The sequence below is a fragment of the Anabrus simplex genome, chromosome 5, assembly GCF_040414725.1.
Source record: "Anabrus simplex isolate iqAnaSimp1 chromosome 5, ASM4041472v1, whole genome shotgun sequence".
In the NCBI taxonomy this organism is placed as follows: Eukaryota; Metazoa; Arthropoda; class Insecta; order Orthoptera; family Tettigoniidae; genus Anabrus; species Anabrus simplex.
The window spans coordinates 379,327,267-379,349,783 of NC_090269.1; the positions used below are offsets into that span (position 1 = coordinate 379,327,267).

Genomic DNA, 22,517 nt, shown 5'->3' on the forward strand with positions numbered 1-22,517 from the left:
GAAATGTCTGCAAACGGTAGCTGAGGCCATAAGATTATTATTATTATTATTGGACATTATAAATTTTCCAGCTAACTCATTCCTGGTTGCCAGCGTTTCGCCCCTGTGTGCTAGGCTGGGCTCATCAGTTGGTACCTAGCACACCTACCAAGACGCATGGCTAGTGCATACCGTGGAGGCCACTGCGTAGGCTAATTGTAGCCACCGGCAGTGCCAATGCACTATGACAGACTTTGTCTCATTACCAAAGATTGATGCCTGCTTGGCCATCAGATGATATAGATGTTGATTCCCATAGGGAACCTGAAACATTTGTTCCGAATGAGTAAATTTATAATACCAATATAAATGGTCCGTTATTGGACATTGTAAATTTTCCAGCTAACTCATTCCTGGTTGCCAGCGTTTCGCCCCCGTGTGCTATAAATTTACTCATTCGGAACAAATGTTTCAGGTTCCCTATGGGAATCAACATCCATATCAACCGTAGTACTGTTCGCTAAAAGTGAGAAAATGTGCGGTTTTTCATTTGATCGAGTATTTTATACGATAACATTGCTTTTAATCGCTACATTCCTACTGACGACTTCAGGTAGAAAAATAACAGACAGTCTTTCTGAGAATCCCGTAGCGAAGTACGGGTACATCAGCTAGTATGACATATGGGGACAGTTTTCTTCCATCTGCAGTTACACAAAGCATAACTGTACACTCAACATCAAAAACTAGGTGAGCCAGGAGCGTGTTGCCAACCTTGACGCAAATAAAACCTGCACCCCAATTTCGTGCCTCGAAATTTTAAAATAAAGGTGTGGTGATTATTTGCGTGAATACGGTAATTTCTTTTCATTGTACCTCAAATTGTAAGGAATGTGTTATAACTCTTGAAAACTATTCCTGCAGTTATACTGAATTGCAGAGTAATTCCATTTGGGCAAACGGTGAGAAATTTTGGTGGAGCAATGAACAAAATTTTAAATTGGTTAGAACATATTAAAGATGTTTGTAAAAGGATATTTTCAATGCTTAATTCTCTTTAAAAAAAACTGCAATATTTTGTTGTTTAATGTGAGTCATACTCATCCTTCGCTAGTTCTTCCCATCCTCGACTACTGTGACAATCTTGTAGATGCAACAGAGGAACAGACTTCGAAACTTCAGCGAGAGCTTAATTGTTGCCTTAGATTTATTTACAATCCGAGTTGTGATACATGTCATTCCATACATGCTGTTTTATGGCTGAAACCTGATAAATGACGAATTTATCACACAGTGATTACAGATATACTGGCTACTCACTGAAGGCATACTACTATACATTTCATCCCGTCTTAAGTACTTGCCCTCCTTTCACAGCAGTAATACCTGCTCTGGGTCCTCACTTTCTGTTCCTATTCAATCTTCTATAAATAATTCTTTTGTTGTGACGGGTTCCAGACTTTGGAATTCCCTGTCTAAATTTAAGACCGCTTGCTGAGACTATCCGCTGAATGCAGCTGACTAATTTGTATGACAGGACGAGGACTGTGACTTAGAAAAGTATAATGTATTACTGTGTAGATTATTCACTGTATATTATGTACTCTTAAGCTCTGTTCCCAATGCAGAGGTGCCAACTGTTATGAATTTCACCTCACCATTACGGCCAAAGGTGAAATTATTACGGAATAGTGACATCATAAAAAAGTCTATGACAAAAAGGGAAGTTCGAAAACTATCCAATCCTTTCGATCATTACTGCTCAAACCTCATTTCACACCTTGTGAGCTGGCAGTGATCCGTATTCAATAGTTACTGGATACTAGGCCCCTTTACTACAAGCATCATCATCAGACTTTTGCTACCCGTGAGCGTTGTGAAATTCATTGCTCTTTTCCACTGTAAACCCTTATGTAATTTTTGTATTTTTGTTACCTGACAACAACTCTCACAGGAAGTGTTTTCAGTGTTGGAAAATATCAGGCAATTCAGGGCTACATTAAGCACAGATACATAGAAGTCGCTTATGGTTCAGAAGACCAAAATGACATCACGGGGCGGGGTGGGAGGATGCTTCAAGAAAACCTACGCTGAAAAGTAGCTGATGGGTGCAAAACAAGCTAGCTTACAAAGAATGTTTTATCACAGAACTAACTGGTAATGTGCACATTTTATTCTGTAGTATTAGATTGCTAACAGGAAGGGCAAAGGAAGTGTCACTATCGGGAAGGGAGGAGTATGCTTTGGATTTGACTAAAAAAAATTGTGAGAGAGAGTTTACTGATAACCAACCTTTAGAGGTTGGCACCTCTGCGATTGATGTATTACTACAGTGGGTTAAGTGTAAGAGAGGGCTAAGAGCCCTAACTTCACCACCTACAAAGGCATAATAAGTAAATGAATAAACGATTGTTTCCTGCATCATTGTGTCCAGTGTTACTGCGCTATAATAATTATTTTCTTGGGGGAGGGAGAAAGGCCGGATACTTTTATACATAGGAGTCATTTTGTGTAGTGTCTGTTTAGTAAAACTGTTTTCTTTTTTTTTCTTACAGAACCTCACATCTTGCTGTTCAAACGTGAGATAACAACACCACCTTCAGAACAGAATGGAAAGTAATGGCGAGACTGCTGTGATTTATGTTTTTAAGCTAAGATTAGTTTTGTACATATGTTAATAGATTAGTAAGTAAGTTTCATGGTACATAATGAGCGTGAGAAAATACAGTAGGTGTAATATTGTGTGCCAAACTGTTACACATGTAAATGACGTGGTAACCTGGTGAGCATAATAAAAGAAAAAGCCAGTGGTTTTCTCTCCATATTTATTGAATGATTAGTTTTGATTTGGCTGAATGTATCATGCTGGTATTTTGCTATCATTGTCCTATTATCCTGAAATAAGCACTGATATTTAAGAATACAGATCATAGAATTTGTCTAAACTAGAAGCAGTATACAGTCACTATAAAAGTTGCTTCGTTATAATGGAATTGAGTGTTTCATGCACTGAATTGTGATGCGAGTTGGTTGGGGCCTATAGGTAAATTTTCCCTCATCTCTTGGTCAGATTTTAAATCACTTTTTTAACAGCATTATGCATTTTTATTTGAGGATTGTGTTAACATTATATACATATATGAAATCAAATATCCTTGATATCAATATTTCTTACTGTGATTTTATAATCTTAACAAACAATTGGACCCACGTATGGGTTGTTTAAAATTGATGATTTAATTTGAGAGTATATCCAATGAATTTAATTTCTTCCCAGTTGGGAACATAATTTCATTTCAGCAGCTGCGAATGTTAAAAGTATTCACGCTCTTTAGATTCTTCCAGTTGTTAAATTACCATCATTTCTCCCCGGTGTGGCTGTGGACACTTAAGTTGGATGGTCACACCTTGTAAGTTTGCAATGGTATCTCAAAAGCGCACTAGCTGCCAGTGCCTTGATAAGGTATGGCAATCACTGAGTGAGTTGGCCATGTGGTTAGGATTGTATATCTGTGAACTTGCTTTTGGAAGATGGTGGGTTCAAATCCCACCGCCTTCAGCCCTGAAGATGGTTTCCCGCTTTCACACCAGGCAAATGCTGCAGCTGTATCTTAAGTTCATGACTACTACGTTCCCATTCCTAGCTCTTTACCATCCTTGCATCACTGAAAACTTTTGATGTGTTAATGCGATATTAAACCCTAGCAAAAAAAAAAAAGTATGGCAATCTAACTGATGAGTCCCCTGCCACATTTGGGTGAAACACTGGAAATTTCATGATTGAAAATGCCTAAAAAGCTTGAAAACTTGCTTCTCATTTTTATGAAATAGAACTGCTTGTAGATTAATACAATTTCCTTCAAGAAATATTTTTAAAATGTTAAACTCATTTTATTTCTTAAAAATATGTGTTATATATTAATGTGTCATGATTGAAATATGAAGAGTTGTCCTACAGAATCCTAGTACACTATACTTGTAGATGTAGAAACCCTGCACGAGTACAATGACATATTTAATCTAATTCAGGAATCTTAACTTCAGATGTTTAAATTAAATATTGTATTATTAAAATACTGAATAGAAATGAACTCCAGTATTTAAATAATGTAACATGGTAAACTCTGGTTCTTAGCAGTATGATACCAGGAAATGTGGGATTTCCAGTCAGGTGGTGTGAATCTGATCATTTACGTATTTTTCAACGATAAGAAATGTTTGTGCAGTACCGTAACACTCCTGTAGCTCTTCACTGTTTTGAGTTCTAAATGAGCGTCTACAATAATGGTAAGTTGTAGCACGCAGTACCACGAATTATAATTTTCGGCAGATGTTTCTTATGTGTGCGGCACTCGTGAAGTGAATACATCAATCACATAACTGTTGCCGACAAGTACTTCAGTTGCAGAATTGTTGTTAAGTTATATTTTTACGTGAAGATCATTAAATAATACTCTGCATGTCCATTGTTAACACTGTTTTGACACTGTCCATATCTTGATTTTGCAGTATTTTTCACATAAAGTTCATAAGACAAATTTGCATTACCGGTATTTCATAAAACAGTTTGGTTAACATACATAATAATGCCTAGAAACAGTTTACTGAGCATTTTGGAGTGTGTTTCATAAAAGGTGGTTTTATCGCGAATGTAAAAATATACAGGTCCCTAATGATTTCTGATCATCCTAAGTTATAGTTTTAAGTTTTGGAGTTATGTTTCATGAGTTTTTATCAGTGAAATGTTTTGTACTTTCTTCCACATTTCTGGCAGTGAATTAGCTATAGAAATGTAAAGAAATTAAAGGTTAGTATATGAATAGGTTATTTATAGGAGTTGAATACTATGGAGCCTGTCCTGTGCTACGAAGAAATTTGATGGGATCCTATTTTAATTTATATATAAGGAATTTGTAAAATATCTTTTTGGCCATGTTGAGTGTGGATAGGTATATTTTTCAAGTCTCTCAGGCAAGTTAAGCAGTTCCCTAAACAATAGAAGTATGTTATTTTCTTCTAGGAGTCGATTGGACAAATTTGTGTGGTTTTTGTGTCACCTTGAAGTTTACAAATCATCCATGATGGACTAGATTTAAATAATGAGCCCAGTTTACTAAAATGTGTACACATGAAGGTAGGGAATTACAACCAATCATGTGGCTTCTTAGTGTTTAGATGTCTCCTGAAGACAATCTTTTCAAGGCATTAATCCCTCTTCTGTGCTAGATTCACAACTATGATTTTCAGTCTACTCACTATTTGTTTCTTATTCTTGAAAATCAGAGACAGAAGAAGGTAGTTCCTTCAATTTTTTCAATTGATTTTCTGTATTTATTGATAATTGTTATAAAGGTTGTGACTCTACATGGAGAATAAATGATCTTGAGAATAGCCAGTGTTATCACGACCCCTCTGATATTGCATAGATCAAATTTTATAAAATTGTGTCGCTCCCTATAAAAGATCTATTTACATTAATAAATTTCAACTTTATCAGCAATACTAGTCACTGGTTAATAATCCTGCATGAAATCTGTTCGTTATTTACAAGCCAGCATTTTTAGTTTTGTTGCAAACTAGAGTACTCAATAACAATTGTTCATATGCTGCTGTTCTATATTCCAGAACAATTATTTGTTAAACACTGTGTGATCTCTACTATATCCTAATTATACAAATATTGCGAGATCAACAGTACAAATGTCATATTGAATCAAGTCTTGTACTATGACAAGATCTTCCCATTTGGTTTGCAGAGTCATCTGCCTTCTTGTTACATAATGAAACAACCCTTAATTAAGAGAATTGTTAAATCTACACCTGTTAGTTCATTACATTACAGAACCAAATTTTTCAAAGATGTGTATTAGATTAATGCTAGTTTAGGTTGGTTGCAATTTTTACCATTCCAGTTGTATCCTAGCAGAAATATGCAGGAACTGTTTGAATGTTGGCAGTGTTAAATCTAAAGACATGAATCTATTGATAATGAAATAGGTCTGATAATAAAAAGTAACTGAGAAATAATATCCTGATAGTATCATTGAAAATGGCCTGTAAGATTTGGAGAGCTCCTATGAATGTTGAAAAGTTGAATGGTTTAATGAAATAAAATTCATAATGTGTCCAACAAAGGTGACTTCATAAAAAATCCATTTTCATTGCCAAATATGTTGAGTGTATATCTGAAAGGAGGCAGTCTCTGGAACACTCATTTGACTGTAATTTACCAGAATGTGAAATTATCACTTTCACATTATATCCATGGAAATCATTATAGGGCTGGGTTTTCTGTAAGAATAAATATTGTGGTGATAATGACATGCATTTTGTCCACTAGTTACACTGTTTGTGATGCAGCATAGAATTGTACTGTATCTCTGACATTGTCAGTTCAACTGTAATCAGTGGGGCTAATGACATTAGTATTATTTATTTTAGTAGTACGATACAGGTATGAAGTATACAGTTTTACACTGACTCAAATTTTGTTAATAATAATCACTGTATGGACTCGGCTGCTGTGTATTCATTTGTTTATAAATACAACTTAATAAAGAGAGGATGCAAAAGCAAGGTACCGGTATACGGTTTCCTGATTGATTAGGAATCATAGGAATTTTTTCTGTGTGTATAAATACTCGGAAAAGTTAGGTTTTAATTAAATTTGACGAGAGAACCTGGAAAGGTAATCTATGATAGCCCTGGGTAATATGTATATCTCCAGTTGATATCAATTGTAATTTTGAAAGCAGTGATCAGGATACTTCAAAATATATGTAATGGAAAAGGAACAAAATATTTTTTTTTAAACAGAGGTAGACAGAAACGCATATTCCTGTTCATCCTCATAGCTTCGTGTTTGTGATTTATAAACCTGTATGACATTTCACAAAGAAATAGTTGACTAAACCCACGATGAGAAGATTGACACCTTTAGGCCCTTCTTTTGATTTTTAATTAGTGGAACTTTAAATCAGTATTATTACTCACCCCATCATAGCTAAAGGGGTTGCCAGATGCAATATTTCCCACAAACTTTACCCCATGTCTGCATAATAGCATTGATACTTTGGTGCAAGACTTTCATAGAAACAAAGTGCTCTGTACTCAAAATATTATTTGCAAATACTGTATATCTCTTCTCTTCAGTCACACTTATTCCCTAAATACATATCTTAAGCAATAAAAGGTAATCCCCCGTGGACTGGACAGCTATAAGAAGGTCTTGCACCAAAGTATTTTCTTCCTTTACTGATGATAGCTTTAAGATGTACTTTGTTTTGCTTGTTACCTTGAGTTTATATTATACCTTAATTACCTTCTGATGTTTTTAGGATTCATAATCACATATTATTCATCCAAGATTCTGGAATATTTATTTGCAATATAAGAAATTGACAAAATAGCCTTGCACGGTTAGTCACATGTACTAAAAATCCTATTCCTACAAAAATGTCTGCAGTCACCACAGCATCTGTTATCACCCTACTTTACTGAATCACAAGTTTTAGGTTTGATCAAGAGAAATACTCTGTTGGAATTACCATTATTCTCCAAAATTGTCATATTTATTTACTTGCGTCAGAAGCATACTTAATATATACAGTTAAAATAAAATAATAAACTAATTAACAACCAAGGAAATTCACCAAATTTACTGTACATCTAGATGATTATGATACTTCATTAAAGAGTAAACGTGAGTTGCCCTGTAGAACATATCCTGGATATACTGTATCTTCAATTATATAGGATATTTTTAAACTCTTAAAATTATTGGACATCTTGTGAAAACAAAGTGAGGATGTAGTTTGGCCCATGGGTCAACCTTCTAGAGAGCCGAGATTATGGTACGGTGCGTGAATCCTCTATCTTTTTATATGAATTCACATAATAAAAATTAGATGCTTTCAACTATGAATTCACTTGTATCTCTTTTGTTACAGAAAGTATTACACCCAAACAAACAATAGTACTAGTATCTGTGGACATTTTATGAGAGTATAAACAAATGTTCTGTACCCACCACTCCTATTACAAGCATGGAATAAGTTACTTTATTTCTTCTTAGCAATCTGGTTGTAGAAAGTTTTTCGTGTGGTGGATTAATTTTCGCATTCAAAACTCCCAGCATGTATGAACATAATCCAACTGCAATGTTTGACACACCCTGTTGAGAAACACGCTTGAAAGTACAGGAGGTAAAATACTGAGATTTCAATTGCTAAGTGCTGATAATTACTTATGTATATCTCACTGATGTAGAACAAATATAATTAGTATATTTTTGTTAATTAGTGGTAACAGCAATCAAGGTACCATTTTACTCCTATTATTAGATTTTTTGCCAGTCAGTCTGTATGAATTGTAACATATCTGTATAAATGTCCTATAATATTCTATCATCTTTCCAGATAACTTTCTGTTCCATGAATCAGTAAGGAAAATTACTGAGCAGTTAAATATTGGGACAAAAACATATCAGTTGAAGCAAAAATTTGATACTGAGAGGAACAATTTTGGAAGGTTGTATATAAATCAGGGTTCTTTATTAAATGTTTTTCTGTGTATATATAAGTAAATGTATTAAAGACAAATTCATGTTTGAAATCTGGTTAATATTTTCTATTTTTGAGACTCATTGGCATTCCATTAGTAATAACTCTAGATACTTGGTTTACAACAAGATACATAGCATGAGCTAACATGTTATTTTGTTATTCAAATGTGTTAATGCTGTTTTATTGAGAAGAGTAAAATAAATGTCATTTTTAAAAATCTTCTAAATATTTGTTTACTTTGCTGCTGTTAAGCTTATTGGAGGGTGGTGATAGTTATTGCTTTTAGGGGACTCTAAAGGCCCAACATTGAGGCCAGAAAATATGTACAATGAAGTGCCTTATCTGAATTTTAAAGAGGTTGTCTTTTTGTTCTGTCACTGTTCATTTCAATAATACTTCATGTTCTATCATAACAAATTATGTATTTTTTGTACTAAATGGTGTTGAATAAAATGCAGTTATATAAAATTGCTTTTTATTTTGTTTTGATATTTTATTTGCTGCATAAACCCTGACCATTCACAAACTCCTTCCTGTCCATATTTGCAAGAGGTACATCAGTTATTTCAAGACAAAGTTGAAAATTATTTGTCAGTGGTTCATCATTTGGGTTGCCTGTTACAGTTGTGTTCATGAACCCCAGGCAACAGCTGAATGACTTGGTAAATGGTCCTGAAAGTCTGGATACTAGCCACTACAGAATTGGAGTGACCATCTTGGATACAGTATTTTCAGGGTGCTGCACCAGCACCATCAAAGTTATGCACCATGTTCCATTGCATAAACAATGTTCATCCCGTGTTTAACAAGACAATAGTTTGTTTCAATATTGGTACAAGGACAAAATAGGAGCATCTTTCATGCTATTCTTCGCCTGCCACAAAGAATTAAATTCATTGGTGCGCAAGCCAAACGTTAAGTCTCATAATTACATAATTTTGCTAAATACGAGCATGAATTCTCTACAGAATGCAGTGATGTCAACCATATCATCAAATTGCTTGGAAGACCAAAAAAATAAATTAAGACCAATAGTAGACGCTAGCCTGAAACGCACTGTAGACTGACAGCACGAATCCTCACGATAAAGTGTGCAATACAGTGGAGTATTTCTGTTTGTTATCTATACACTCATTTAAGGAAATAACAGTCTGAGCTTTCTAAGCAAGTATGAATCTTATGAAAGGAGACAGGGGAAAACGGCCATATGAATGTCGAAGTCTCCCTTTTGTTTATCCATATTTACACAGGTTGCCTTCCATAATTTTATCATTGATAGCTCTTACATATGAGCAATGTAATGCATCCTTTTGTTATTTGTACCACTTAATAACAAGGAATAGATCGTGGAACGTGCAAAAGTCACAATTTAAAACTGCCTTTACTATAATCATTCACTGATCTTATCTTTTGCCTAGATGATCTGAGATGCAGCAGTGATCTACTGTCAACTTATGCCATGCTGAATCAAGAATGGATGGAATGAACTGAGACATACCACGACTAGGCTAGCTGGCAAAATCTCGAGATAAAGTGAATACTGCTGCACACTTTTTAACGTGTTTGCAAATTACAACAAAATGTTACTATTAGAACTTCTTGCTCGAAGCATGGCATTTGAGTTATTTTAGATACTGCACTTTTGGTTGATCTGCCATGGAACAAACATTATAAATATCAAATCAAACAGTTTCTTCATTCCTACCCCTCAGAGTTTTCAGCCGTGATATATTGAAACATTATATTTACGGATGTAATATTTATTATTAAGTATGTCTAGAACATACGTAATCGGAATGGCTTAGTATGTGTTTCTGGCACAGAAGACACTGAATCAAATGTCTGCTCCACACTCACCCAAGCAGACTCCCAACTTTCCCCCATTTATTGAAAATAATTATATTTTATAGATGTATACACGTACCTAATGCTGAAGGTGAGATGGATAGATTGAATCACAAATGAAGAGATACTGAATCGAATTGGCGAGAGGAGATCTATTTGGCTAAATTTGACGAGAAGAGATAGAATGATAGGACACATCTTAAGACACCCAGGACTTGTTCAGTTGGTTTTTGAAGGAAGTGTAGGTGGTAAGAACTGTAGGGGTAGACCAAGGTATGAATATGACAAGCAGATGTAGGATGCAGTAGTTGCGTAGAAATGAAAAGGTTAGCACAGGATAGGGTGGCATGGAGGGCTGCATCAAACCAGTCTATGGACTGCTGACTTAAACAACATATACACATACCTATACAATTATGTTGGATTGAAGAATCAGGTGACGTGATCTTGCTGTCATTGAACTCTGAGGTAGTAAGTGTCTACTGGAGTTAAAGTTATTAGAGGGCCGATGACCTCGATGTTAGGCCCCTTTAAACCACAAGCATGCAAAGTTATTAGATTGTTAATAATGTAATTCTAAATACAATAAAAGCCTCAAACTTACACTTTTTAAACACTTTGTCTTGAAAATATGGAAGAAATTGCTTGATTTACATAAAAACTTTAACATTTTCAATGTTAGCATGACTTTGACACTGGGCATTAATCATCATCATTATTTCCCATTATCCAGCTGTAGCCGGGTAGGGGCAAATATGGTTCCTCTCCACTTTCTTCGGTCTTTCCACCACTCCTCCTCCAACATTGTGTCCCAGCCAAGGTTTCTTTCTATAATACTGCATTGGATTGTGTCCTTCCTTCTCAATCGTGGTTGTCCACAGCCTCTCCTGCCTTGCATTTGCATTTCCATCATCTTTTATGGCATACTTTCATCACTCATTTGCTTTATGTGCCCAAACCATCTTAATCGGCTCTTCTCTATCCTATCATTCATTTTTTCCACTACAATTTCTTCCTGGATTTTCTCATTCCTTATTTTGTCTCTTCTGCTAAATCATTCTATGCCAGAGTGTTTATTGCACTTACTGTATCTATTTATTTATTGGTACAACAAACAAATTATTGTTTTCCATCGAATAGTCATCGTCTGTTGTTCTTCTCATTAAGTAGCCTATGATTTACCTCGTCTTTCTTGCAAACTTTGTATCATCATCATCATTTCGCAGTTCCAGTTCCCCGGGTATTAATGAGCCTCCTCCATTTCATTCTATTCATGTATGTCGTCTAGGCCTTCCTACCATTCTTCTTCCTGTCACCTCTCTCTCTCTAGGTTCAGTCTGGCCATTCTATCTGGTAGTGATGTCTTTATACCACTTCTCTTTTTCACCTCCTAATTCCCTATCTTGTCCAACTTGGTTTTTTGTATAGTGGACCTCAGGAACTTCATCTCTGAAGCCTGTAGCCTTGACAAGTCTTGCGAGGTTAGTGTGCATGTCTTAATACCATATGTCAATATTGGTACAAAGTAGCTGTTGAACATGGTTAATTTTGCCTTCTTTGGAACGTTGGTATCCCAAAGAAGCATCCTCACTTGTTGGTAGAAATGGGAGCTCTTTTGCACCCTATTGTCTATCTCCTTTGTGACTAGACCATCCCTAGAGATTATGCTGCCGAGATAGGAGAAGCTTTCTACACATTCCAGCAGTTGGTCTGCTATTGTGATCCTTGCTGAATGACCCTCTCTGCTTGCTACCATCTCTATGGTCTTAGTAATGCTGACCTTGAGGTTGAATGGTTTGAACTTCGCTTTTCAGACATTTAATTTTGATTGAACCTCCACTTCTGACTCTCCCCAGATCACATAATCTGCAAAGGCCATGGCTTTTAATTAACCTAATGATGTTTCTTGTTGGATTTCATTATTTCATCCATCACAGTGATGAATAGTAGTGAGTGCACTTCCCTGTTGTACTCCACTCTTGGTCTGGAACCACTGCCAACCCTCACATAGCTTGTACAGTCCTCACTAACACTTCAGGCACATTTCTCTTTCTTAGACAACCCCAGATCTTTTCTCTTGTCACACTGTCGTATGCTTTCTCGATATCCAAGAAAACCATGAAGAGATCCTTGCCTTTCTCCCAGTGTTTTTCTATCAACATTCGGATGCTGAAAATTAGGTCCGTTGTTGACCTATTAGCTCTGAAGCCATGTTGCTCTTCTTCTAGTTGCTCCTCTAAAATGATCCTCCGTCTCTGTTCGATGACTTTTTCCAGGATTTTCAGCCCATATGATAGGAGAGTTATTCCTCTGTAATTTGTGCATTGTAGCCTTTTTCCTTTCTTGAATAGTGGAATGACTACACCCTTGTTCCAGTCTGCAGGTATCTTATTGTCATTCCAGACTGCACCGAGTACTCTATGCAACCACTGTAGACCGTGTATCCCTGCTGCTTTGATCATATCAGCGCTAACATCATCATATCCTGGTGATTTTCCAGTGGGCATTTTCTTCAAGGCTGTTTCTGTTTCCATCCATGTTATCGGAGGTTCTTCAGTGTATTCTTCCACAACTGATTTTGTGTTCTTCAGCTCTTCTGTTGTCCCATTTAGCAGATTCTCAAAGTGATTCCTCAAGACCTCCCTGATGCCACTCTCTTTCCTAATCACATTTCCATAGCTATCTTCAAAAGCCTTTATGGTGTCCATTGGTTTTCTTTTGTTTTTGACCACTTTGTACTGCAACTTCATGTTTACTTTGCTGACTTCCTCCAGTTTCTGAGTGAAGTTTTCCCAACATTTCAACTTTTCCTCCTCAATTAGTCTTTTGGCTTTCAGTTTCTTATCACGGTATACTTGTTCAAGGATTCTAATCTTCACCTCATCCTGTATATCCTGTGACTTTAGTTTTTCACGGTCCTTTTCTCTCCTAGCCAAATTTCTATCCCTTATGGCTGTTTTCACCTTTGTGTTCCACCAGGGTGTTTCCTTCTCTCGTACTTTTGCGCTTGTCTTCCCACGCACCTCAATGGTTTCCTTCACTAGAACATTCTTCAATCTGGTCCATTCTTCTTCTCTGTTCTTCATTTCATCAGTTGGTAGCTGTCTTTGTATAAATGATTATAATTACTTACATGGAAAAAAAGAAATATACAAGTAATTTTTAACTTACATATAACAGTGTATTGTTTATTTTCTAGGACTAGGGATTTCGTGGAATGCAGGAGTGTAAGAAGGTGTTGGGGTGAATGAATGGACAGCAAAATGATCAGAGCAGAAGTTAAAGCAATAAATTTTGAAATTTCATTTCTTTCCTTTTTTTAAATTTTAAAATTTGGCAGTTAGAAAATCTGGATGAACAACAATAATACACAGTTCAAAAAAATTAGGGAAACATGTTTTTTGTCAGGTATGTGAATGTTATTTTGCTAGGTGGGGTTCCAATGGTCGTACAGCATACCTTGAGACCTTAGCTACTCAGGGTATGTCAAATCGAAGTTATATTCCATCTGCAGGCGAAGCCATGCATTAGAATGTCAGGTGACCCCTCAAAACAAAATGAATAGCTGTGCGTCCGTGTGTCGTGAGGTACACAGACTACTGCGGTCATTTGAGTACATTGTACATAAACCAGCACATCCCATGAGACATCGTAACGAAGTTCAAGTCGCAAGGGCCGTCACTTTGATCCTGGAAGGATGGACTTTTCATCGTGTCGCTGTGGATCTCAATGTCTCTCTGTCAGTTATTCAACACTTGTGGAATTGCTACTATGAGAGGCCAGTTCACAAGGTCGTGGACGCATGACAACTCCACAGGATTACCGATATGTGATCATCTGTGCGATGCGGCATCGTTCAGCAACTGCCAGAGAACTGCAGCAAGACCTCAGAAGGGTCACTGGAGTCACAGTGTCTGACCAGACAGTAAGAAACAGGTTAAGAGAAGTGTCCTTATGACCCAGGCGTCCTGTTCGAGTGCCCCGTTTAATGCAGCAACGTCGTTCAGCTCACCTTCTGTTTGCCAGTACCCACGTCAACTGGCAACTTCGCCAATGGAGATGTGTTCACAGATGAGTCCAGATTTCCCCTGACACAGTGTGATGGACTTCGTGTATAGAGACGCCATGGTGAGCAGTACATGCCAAATATTGTCCAGGAAGACCGATTCGGACAAGGTTCTGTGATGGTGTTGGGTGGCATCAGTATGGATGGCCGTACGGATCTTGTCATCGTCCGTGGTAATGTTACTGCTGCAGGGTACATGGAGTAGATACTGCTACAGCATGTGTTGGTTACTGTATACGATGTTGGCCCTGAATTCGTACTCATGCACGACAATGCCAGGGCTCATATAGCACGCATCACCAGAGCCGTCTTGTAAGAACTGGGCATTCAAGAGATGGAGTGGCCAGCAGTGAGTCCCGGCCTTAATCCCATTGAGCATGTGTGGGATACATTTGACAGAAGTGTTCATGGGTGTCCTGTTCCATCACAGACTCTCCAAGACCTCGAACAGGCTCTTATTGAAGAATGGGACCTGATACCGCAATATGGCCTCTGCCGACTTATACGGAGCATGCCACATAGGTGCCAAGCTGTGATAAATGCTTGTGGAGGACATACACCATACTGAAGCTCTCCAACTGTGATAAAAATCCACCCTGGAGGACTATTATTTTGTTTTTGCCCCTATTTGGACATTTTCGTTTGTGTTCTGAAAATGAACGCGAATCCATCAATATTCTTTTGTATACTTCACTGGTAAAGAATAAAGGTTTAGTTGGTAATATACCTGGGTGTGAAGTATTGTTTTGTGGAGCACGGCATACTTCAAAAACATGTTCCCCTAACTTTTTTGAACTGTGTATAAGATGAGCTCGTCAGCTCCCACAATAACAATTACTTAAGTCCAAAATCTGGTACAACAGAGATGATTATCAACACATTAGTTTACAAGGAACGGGTATTGTAGCTCTAAAGGTACACTATTTTACAAGAGTATATTTGCTCCATTCACTTACACTCGAGAAGACCGCTCCAAAATTTTACCAAAGTCCATTCTCTTAGAGGTGCATGCTTCTTGTCAAATTTACAGTAAATTAACTTCAAAAACCGTGTTTACTGTCATTTCTGCTCAACAGTCTGTTACATACTCATCTATAAACAATGACAATTTAAATAGGGGCAATGAGTGCCCATTCCAAATGGCCTTAATGTACAAAATCAAAGTTTTAAGATGATTGGCCATGAACAAAATGCTAGGAGGCGAAAAATGTGCACTCCTTTTGAAAGACACTTAAAATCCTACATGGGCTCATGGCTCAAAGTTGCAGGGGCTAAGCCTATACTACAGAGGGGTGACTAGATGCAAAATATTAAGTTTCAAAACTGTGTGAAGAGTTTACATGTTTAGAAAAAGTCTTCCCATACAAAGTTGAGTAGGAATTAATAGAGGGTGAACACACTATTTTCTAAATTTACATCTTTCCCAGCAGGTATTTGAACAGACTTGCCAAAAATTTAAATTTTAGAATTTTACATTGAGAGAAGGAGTTTGAAACCTTCCCCTCAATTTAACTGCCTGGAGCTATTACATGTTAAGAGATGCCTGCCATTACCTTGAGTTGTTGGGTATTCCGGCAACGACAAGGCTGCCCCTGCCTCCTAAAATATGGCATACACACACACTAGACCGGAACGATGAAGATGACAATACAGCCCTAAAGCGCCCAGTTTTTATAGTATCTCAGAGGGGAATATTCCAGAACTCTCTTCAGCTAGGCAGAATGCCTGTACACACCCCCAATTTTAATTGGCTAGAGAAAAATACACAAAAATTTCTGATTGGTTAATAACTGAAGAAGAAGGAAGCTGTAGAAGTGTTGATAACCTTAGCGTATAAAAAAACAATCTACAAACACTTAAGGCTTACAAATATTGAAAATAGAAAATTCCCTTAAAAATTACTAGTCCATACTCCCACCAGAGGGGGCACATAGGCCGATAGTAGAGACATCTAAAGATTAAAGGTACAAGTACCTTCAGATACATAGTTAGTATTCACAGCATAGAAGGCCTTCTGGATGGAGAAGGTGTACTCCCGGTACAGACCTACACCCCCTAAGGTTTTACCACAGTCTGAACAGATTTGAGAGCTTGCATCTAAGAACTCTTAAATTTTGTAATTATAGATCAAAGTTAGAAAATTTCTTGATGGAGAGTCAGTTGTAATTGGTTTTTGCAGTAGAGAAATCTTTATGTTCCTTGCGACGGTCTAGAAGTTTACTCAGTTACACCCAAGGTTGGCGGCAAGAGCGGCTGCCGCTCCCGATGTCAGGATGGGGTTCCCCAGACCCCCCAAGAACCCTCAGATACATTTCGTCCGGTACCTTGAGACACGGCCGACTTGATGCGTCGCTCTAGCTAGCTCCTTACCGGCCTTGACAATCGGGTCTACGCACTGTAATCGGAGTAGTTACACAACTCGACACGTGGCGCTGGCGGCCGACCTATTTGCGGTAGAAATGCATACTTCTTTATGCAAAATATATTGACTTTGGTTGCCGATTTATGGTAATTTAGAGCTATGGAGAATATTACATGGGTTAATACTGTTAAAATGATTAATCTTAAAGGTTACTTTCGTTGATATTTGCCAAAATGATGTCGTGAAATGAAACTGCGGGGAGATGACTTAGTCCAGCTGACGTTCTGATATTGACTCTGATTGCCGATGTATCTTAATTTAGGGAATAAAATAGTATGTTACATTGACTAATATTGTTAAAATTATTAATCCTAAAGGCTACTTTCATTGATATGTGCCAAAACAACGTCGTGAAATGAAACTGCGGATGATGGAGTAGTCCAACTGACGTTCCTTAATTGTGAGGAATAATAGTAATCGTTTTTATGATCATGCCATTTAGATACATAGCAGAACTTACCACAATGCTTTTGTCTTCTGATGTATATATTGAGATTAAGAGTCATTGTTCAATTAGAGTTTTAAAATTCTTCAAGCGCTGCTCTCAGGAAGGGGGCTGGACAAAACATAAGAGTCTTACTTTTTCCATATTCGTTGTATGCAGAACATAAATATTTTGACTCAAACATGTTTAAATGTTAATTTCAATATATATAGTTTCAGATTACATTTCATTCATACCTTTCACTAGAATATTAAATACCGGGCAAGCTGGCCATGCTAAATTCAGAAAATAAATTTTACTTGAAATGCAGTAGGGTGGAACAAGTTGGGCGCGCGGCGTGGAGCTGTGAGTTGTGAGCGTGCATCCGGGAGATAGTGAGTTCGAACCCTACTGTCGGCAGCTCTGGAGATGGTTTTCCGTGGTTTCCCATTTTCACATCAGGCTGTACCTCAATTAAGGCCACGGCCGATTCCTTCCCACTGCTTTTTTTTTTTGCTAGGGGCTTTACGTCGCACCGACACAGATAGGTCTTATGGCGACGATGGGATAGGAAAGGCCTAGGAGTTGGAAGGAAGCGGCCGTGGCCTTAATTAAGGTACAGCCCCAGCATTTGCCTGGTGTGAAAATGGGAAACCACGGAAAACCATTTTCAGGGCTGCCGATAGTGGGATTCGAACCTACTATCTCCCGGATGCAAGCTCACAGCCTTCCCACTGCTAGCCCTTTCCTATTCCACCGGCGTCATAAGACCTATCTGTGTCTGTGCGACGTAAAACAAATAGCGAAAGAAGAAGAAGAATTTTAAATAAAAATTCAGTGAGAGAAAAGTATTTTGAGTAAATAAAATGTAAACTGTTCTCTGCTCGATGATGATGCTTGTTGTCTAAAGGGGCCTAACATCTAGGTCATCGGCCCCATTGCTCAGGTAACAACACTTCATACGTTGGCCTTACCGTCATAGCAGTAATGATTCTTACTTGTCAATATTTAAATGTTAAAGTTCAGATTATCTTGAACAAAAATGTGTTGTGTTGCTGTCATATGGCAAATACGACACCGCCTAAAGGATTATTCTATGAAAGAAAATTCATGGGTAAAAATACCTGATTAGCGTGATTAGCGGCCTCTTACGGAGGCCCGGGTTCGATTCCTGGCCCTGTCACGAAATTTCAAAAGTGGTACGAAGGCTGGAACGGGGTCCACTCAGCGTTGGGAGGTCAACTGTATAGAGGATGGTATCGATTCCCACCTCAGACATCCTCGAAGTGGTTTTTCATAGTTTCCCATTTCTCCAAGCAAATGCCGGGATGGTAACTAACTTAAGGCCACGGCTGCTTCCTTCCCTCTTCCTTGGATATGCCTTCCAATCTTCCCATCCCCAACACAAGGCCCCTGTTCAGCATAGAAGTTGCGGCTGCCTGGGCGAGGTACTGGTCATCCTTCCCAGTTGTATACGCCGACCCGCAGTCTCACGCTCCAGGATACTGACCTTGAGGTGGTAGAGGTGGGATCCCTCGCTGAGTCCGAGAGAAAGGCCAACGCTGGAGGGGTAAACAGAGTAAGAAAAGAGAAAGAAAAATCGAAGGTAAATACCCGACATAGAAACGGAAAACTGAGACGAGAGTGTTACCTGCTTTTAGCCACTCCGTAGTTTTGTCCTGGTCTACAGAGAATTCGTGAAATGATAGTGTCCCTTTCCTTTTTTTACCTGTTCAGAATACAAAAAAGGCACACAGCAATATATATTCGAATATTTCCTAACACAGTTAAAGAAAAGCAAATCAACACACCATTAAAAAACGAATTAGCACATAAATTAAAATCCTTGTTCAGGACGAAGTTATAGCGAGAAATCACTTTGTTCTTGTTTCCATAAAATTTCTGCTCGAAGTACGAACAGGTGCACAAGAATGTCTCAAATTCCAAGATTTGTAAACACAATTTAAAAAATATAATCACCACACTACACAATAAAAAATAAACTCACTAGCGCATAACTATCATATTTCATTATCAAGCCAACAAGCACCTCATTGCGAACACATTGCCAACATTTACGACAGCAAAACCAAAAAATAAAACTGGAAATGCGGCAATTTGCGGTATACAGCTTCCTGTCAGTGGGTAGTAGGCCAGCGCTCCAGCGGCATAATGGCGAAACTTTCCAATTACAGCTTTATGCTGGGCTTCACAAGCGATTGTCAAGGCCGGTATAAGGAGCGCAGCGAGGTATCCAGTCGGCCGTGCTTGAGAGGAGCAGCCAAGGATATGGCCACCAAGGGCCAAGTAGCCTAGTTCTGCCCAATGATAAAAGTGGGAGGTTGGGGTTGAGCTTCCAAGCTACTCCCAAAGATGACAGTCCCCAAGTATGCCACTGAGAAGGAGACATGGCCGGAACGAGGCGGGCCCATGCCCCGCGTCGGCATCCCTCGTCAGTTGTCATGACGTGGCCTCAGGTGAAAGCTGGGCACTGTAACAATTGAATTCCTGGGCGACAGTAACTGATTTATAGACAGTGTTGCATGGTGGAGCTGTTAAGGATGGTGGGCATATAGGACGAGTGCAGGGAATTTCTGGCTCAGGTTTGGAGGCAGGGGCGGTAATAACACACAGGAAAGGAAATTATTGAATGGAAGGTTTTCACAAAAAAATTAATTACAACTTAAATACGTACAAATGTTACCACCAACAGGAGCAGAAGGCCTCCTTATTTAAACTTGCTTACCAAAACTTAAACTAATAAAATATTAAGGAAAGAAATATAATTAAATCGGCAATACCATTACTTGGCGGCCTATAATGAAAATCAGCAGTGTTCACGCAGGTTTTACTTGAGACAGATGAACACGAAAAATTCTTTCTGTGTTAGGGTTGCTCACCAAGAGGGTAGCAAGAGTTAGATAATCAAGTATAATACAAGGTCCATGAAATCTGGGGGCAAGCTTGCCTGCTGGAACAAAATTTTTAACCATGACTTGATCTCAGACTTTTAAATTGGTGGATCTCCGTCCACAATCATATCTCTCTTTCACTTTCTCATGAGAGGCTTTAAGATTATTTTTGGCCTTTCTCCACAGATCCCTAATATTACCTGGTTCTATTGTCTCTGGCAAAAGCTCATTGATTGACCACAAATTGGACAAAGGAGTGTTGGGAACAAATTTAAACAAAACTTGTGTGATTGGTGAACAGCCGAGTTAAAGGCAAATGATAACCAGTGCAATGAAGTGTCCCAACGAGAATGATCTTCGTGGTGGAAAGCGATCAAGGCAGATCGAAGATTGCGATTAACCCGCTCAGCTAGAGATGGCTGTGGGTAGTACTCGTATGGCGACATAGTGACATGTGAGAAGGAAAGATCAAAACAAAATTTATGAGATAAATTAGAGGTGAACGCCGTGGTGTTATCAGAAACAATACATTGACAAGGTCCAAAAGATGCAAAAGTAGTATTGAGGCAAGAAATAGTGGACTGAGCGGTGGCATGCCTTGTCAGAAACAGCCATGAGAACCGTGTTAAACCATCTACACACACAAGGGTGAATTTATTCTCATTCGCCTTAGATTGAGGGAAAGGCCTGACATCTATGTACAATCACTCCATAGGGTGAGATGCTTGATTTGATGACAATAGCCCTACCTTGGTAGACAACATGGGCTTGCTAATAAAACAAGATATAAATGCTTTAACAATCTACCTAATCTTGCCGTCCATATTCTTCTCTCTAGTTTTGAAGATGCCTAATGTCCCCCTAATGGGTTCTCATTGTAATACTTGAAGATAATAAGCACAAGAACAGTTGGAACCACAATATTCATCTTCTGGTCGTGCCTCGAAGGGCAACACAGAACCCCATTCCTCAAAACATAAGGGACAACATGTTCCCCAGAAGAAAGGGTTTCCACAATAGGAGCCAGCACCAGATCTTGCTTGTTGTTTTAAGGGGCCTAACATTGAAGGTCATCGGCCCGCACCAGATCTTCACATTGATATTTCGCTATATCATGAAATAGCATGCGGGCATCAGTCAAAATGGCTCTTACGCTAGGAGGTATGGAAATAGAAGCTGAAGGACTTTCCTCCGGGTCAAGAGAATCAACATCGCCAGAAAACATTCGGCTTAAATCATCTGCAACCACTTTCTTGGATCCCTGAATGTGTCACACATCAAACTGAAATATAGAAATTCGAATAGCCCAACAGGCGATTCGCCTGGTATGGCGGGGCATAGCCAAAACCCAGCTCAGAGCCTGATTGTCGGTCTCTAATTCAAATTTAACATGTTTAAGATAAAGACAGAATTTTTCCAAAGCAAATAAGTCCACCTAACTCGTATATAGAGTACTTGGCTTCTTGAGGTGATAGGGTCCCAGACAGATAGACCATTGATCACCCTCTGAGTTCAGGTTCCTGAAGAAGAACCACAGCGACCGCAGATGAAGAGGAGTCTGTCTCTATAATTAACTTGTTGGAGAAGTCGGGCATTGCCAAGACTGGAGCGTTACATAGAGCTAATTTCAAATCCTCGAACGCAGCTTGCTGTGATGCCCCCATTCAAACTTGACACCGTTCCTATAGAAGAGGTTTAGGGGTGCTGCCCTATTAGCAAAGTTTAGGGTGAATTACCTAAACTAAAGAAATTCACCATGCCAATGAATGCAGCAACTCCTTTAACATCTTTGGGAGGCTTAAAGGCACAAATTGCATGCGTTCTGGAATGAAATGAAATGGAAATGGCGTATCGCTTTTAGTGCTGGGAGTGTCTGAGGACAAGTTTGGCTCACCAGATGCAAGTCTTTTGATTTGACACCCGTAGGCGACCTGCACATCATGATGAGGATGAAATGATGATGAAGACGACACATACACCCAGCCCCCGTGCCAGTGAAATTAACCAATGACGATAGTCTATAGGCTTTTGGGCTTATGCCGTGTCAAGAAAATAAGGTGAAATTCTTAACGTTTCGCAGAGAACTGTGCTCTGCGTCCTCAGAAGAAATCTCTACTCTCCACGAGAAAGGCTTCTTAAACAATGGCACTTCGAATTTGGAATATTAAATTATAATAGAAGTGGAAATGGTACGTTCATTTGCTACCAGATGGCCCCCAGGATGTTGCACAACGCTAAGGATCAAAGCGGAAGCTGACCGAACCATCACAATCAGACTAAGTGGTTCACATAACTCGTATATAGA

The 22,517-nt window shown here is 38.5% G+C and overlaps 1 protein-coding gene across 1 annotated transcript in view; it reads left to right on the plus strand.

Moving 5' to 3' along the window:
* The window catches only part of LOC136874151 (cyclin-dependent kinases regulatory subunit), a 42,499-nt gene extending 33,485 nt beyond the window's left edge, over nucleotides 1–9,014 (plus strand). Inside the window, exon 3 of the mRNA XM_067147718.2 lies at nucleotides 2,535–9,014. Coding sequence (XP_067003819.1) covers nucleotides 2,535–2,599 — 65 coding nt within the window. The 3' untranslated portion in view covers nucleotides 2,600–9,014. The remainder of the gene's footprint in view (nucleotides 1–2,534) is intronic.
* Nucleotides 9,015–22,517: the final 13,503 nt, after the last annotated feature.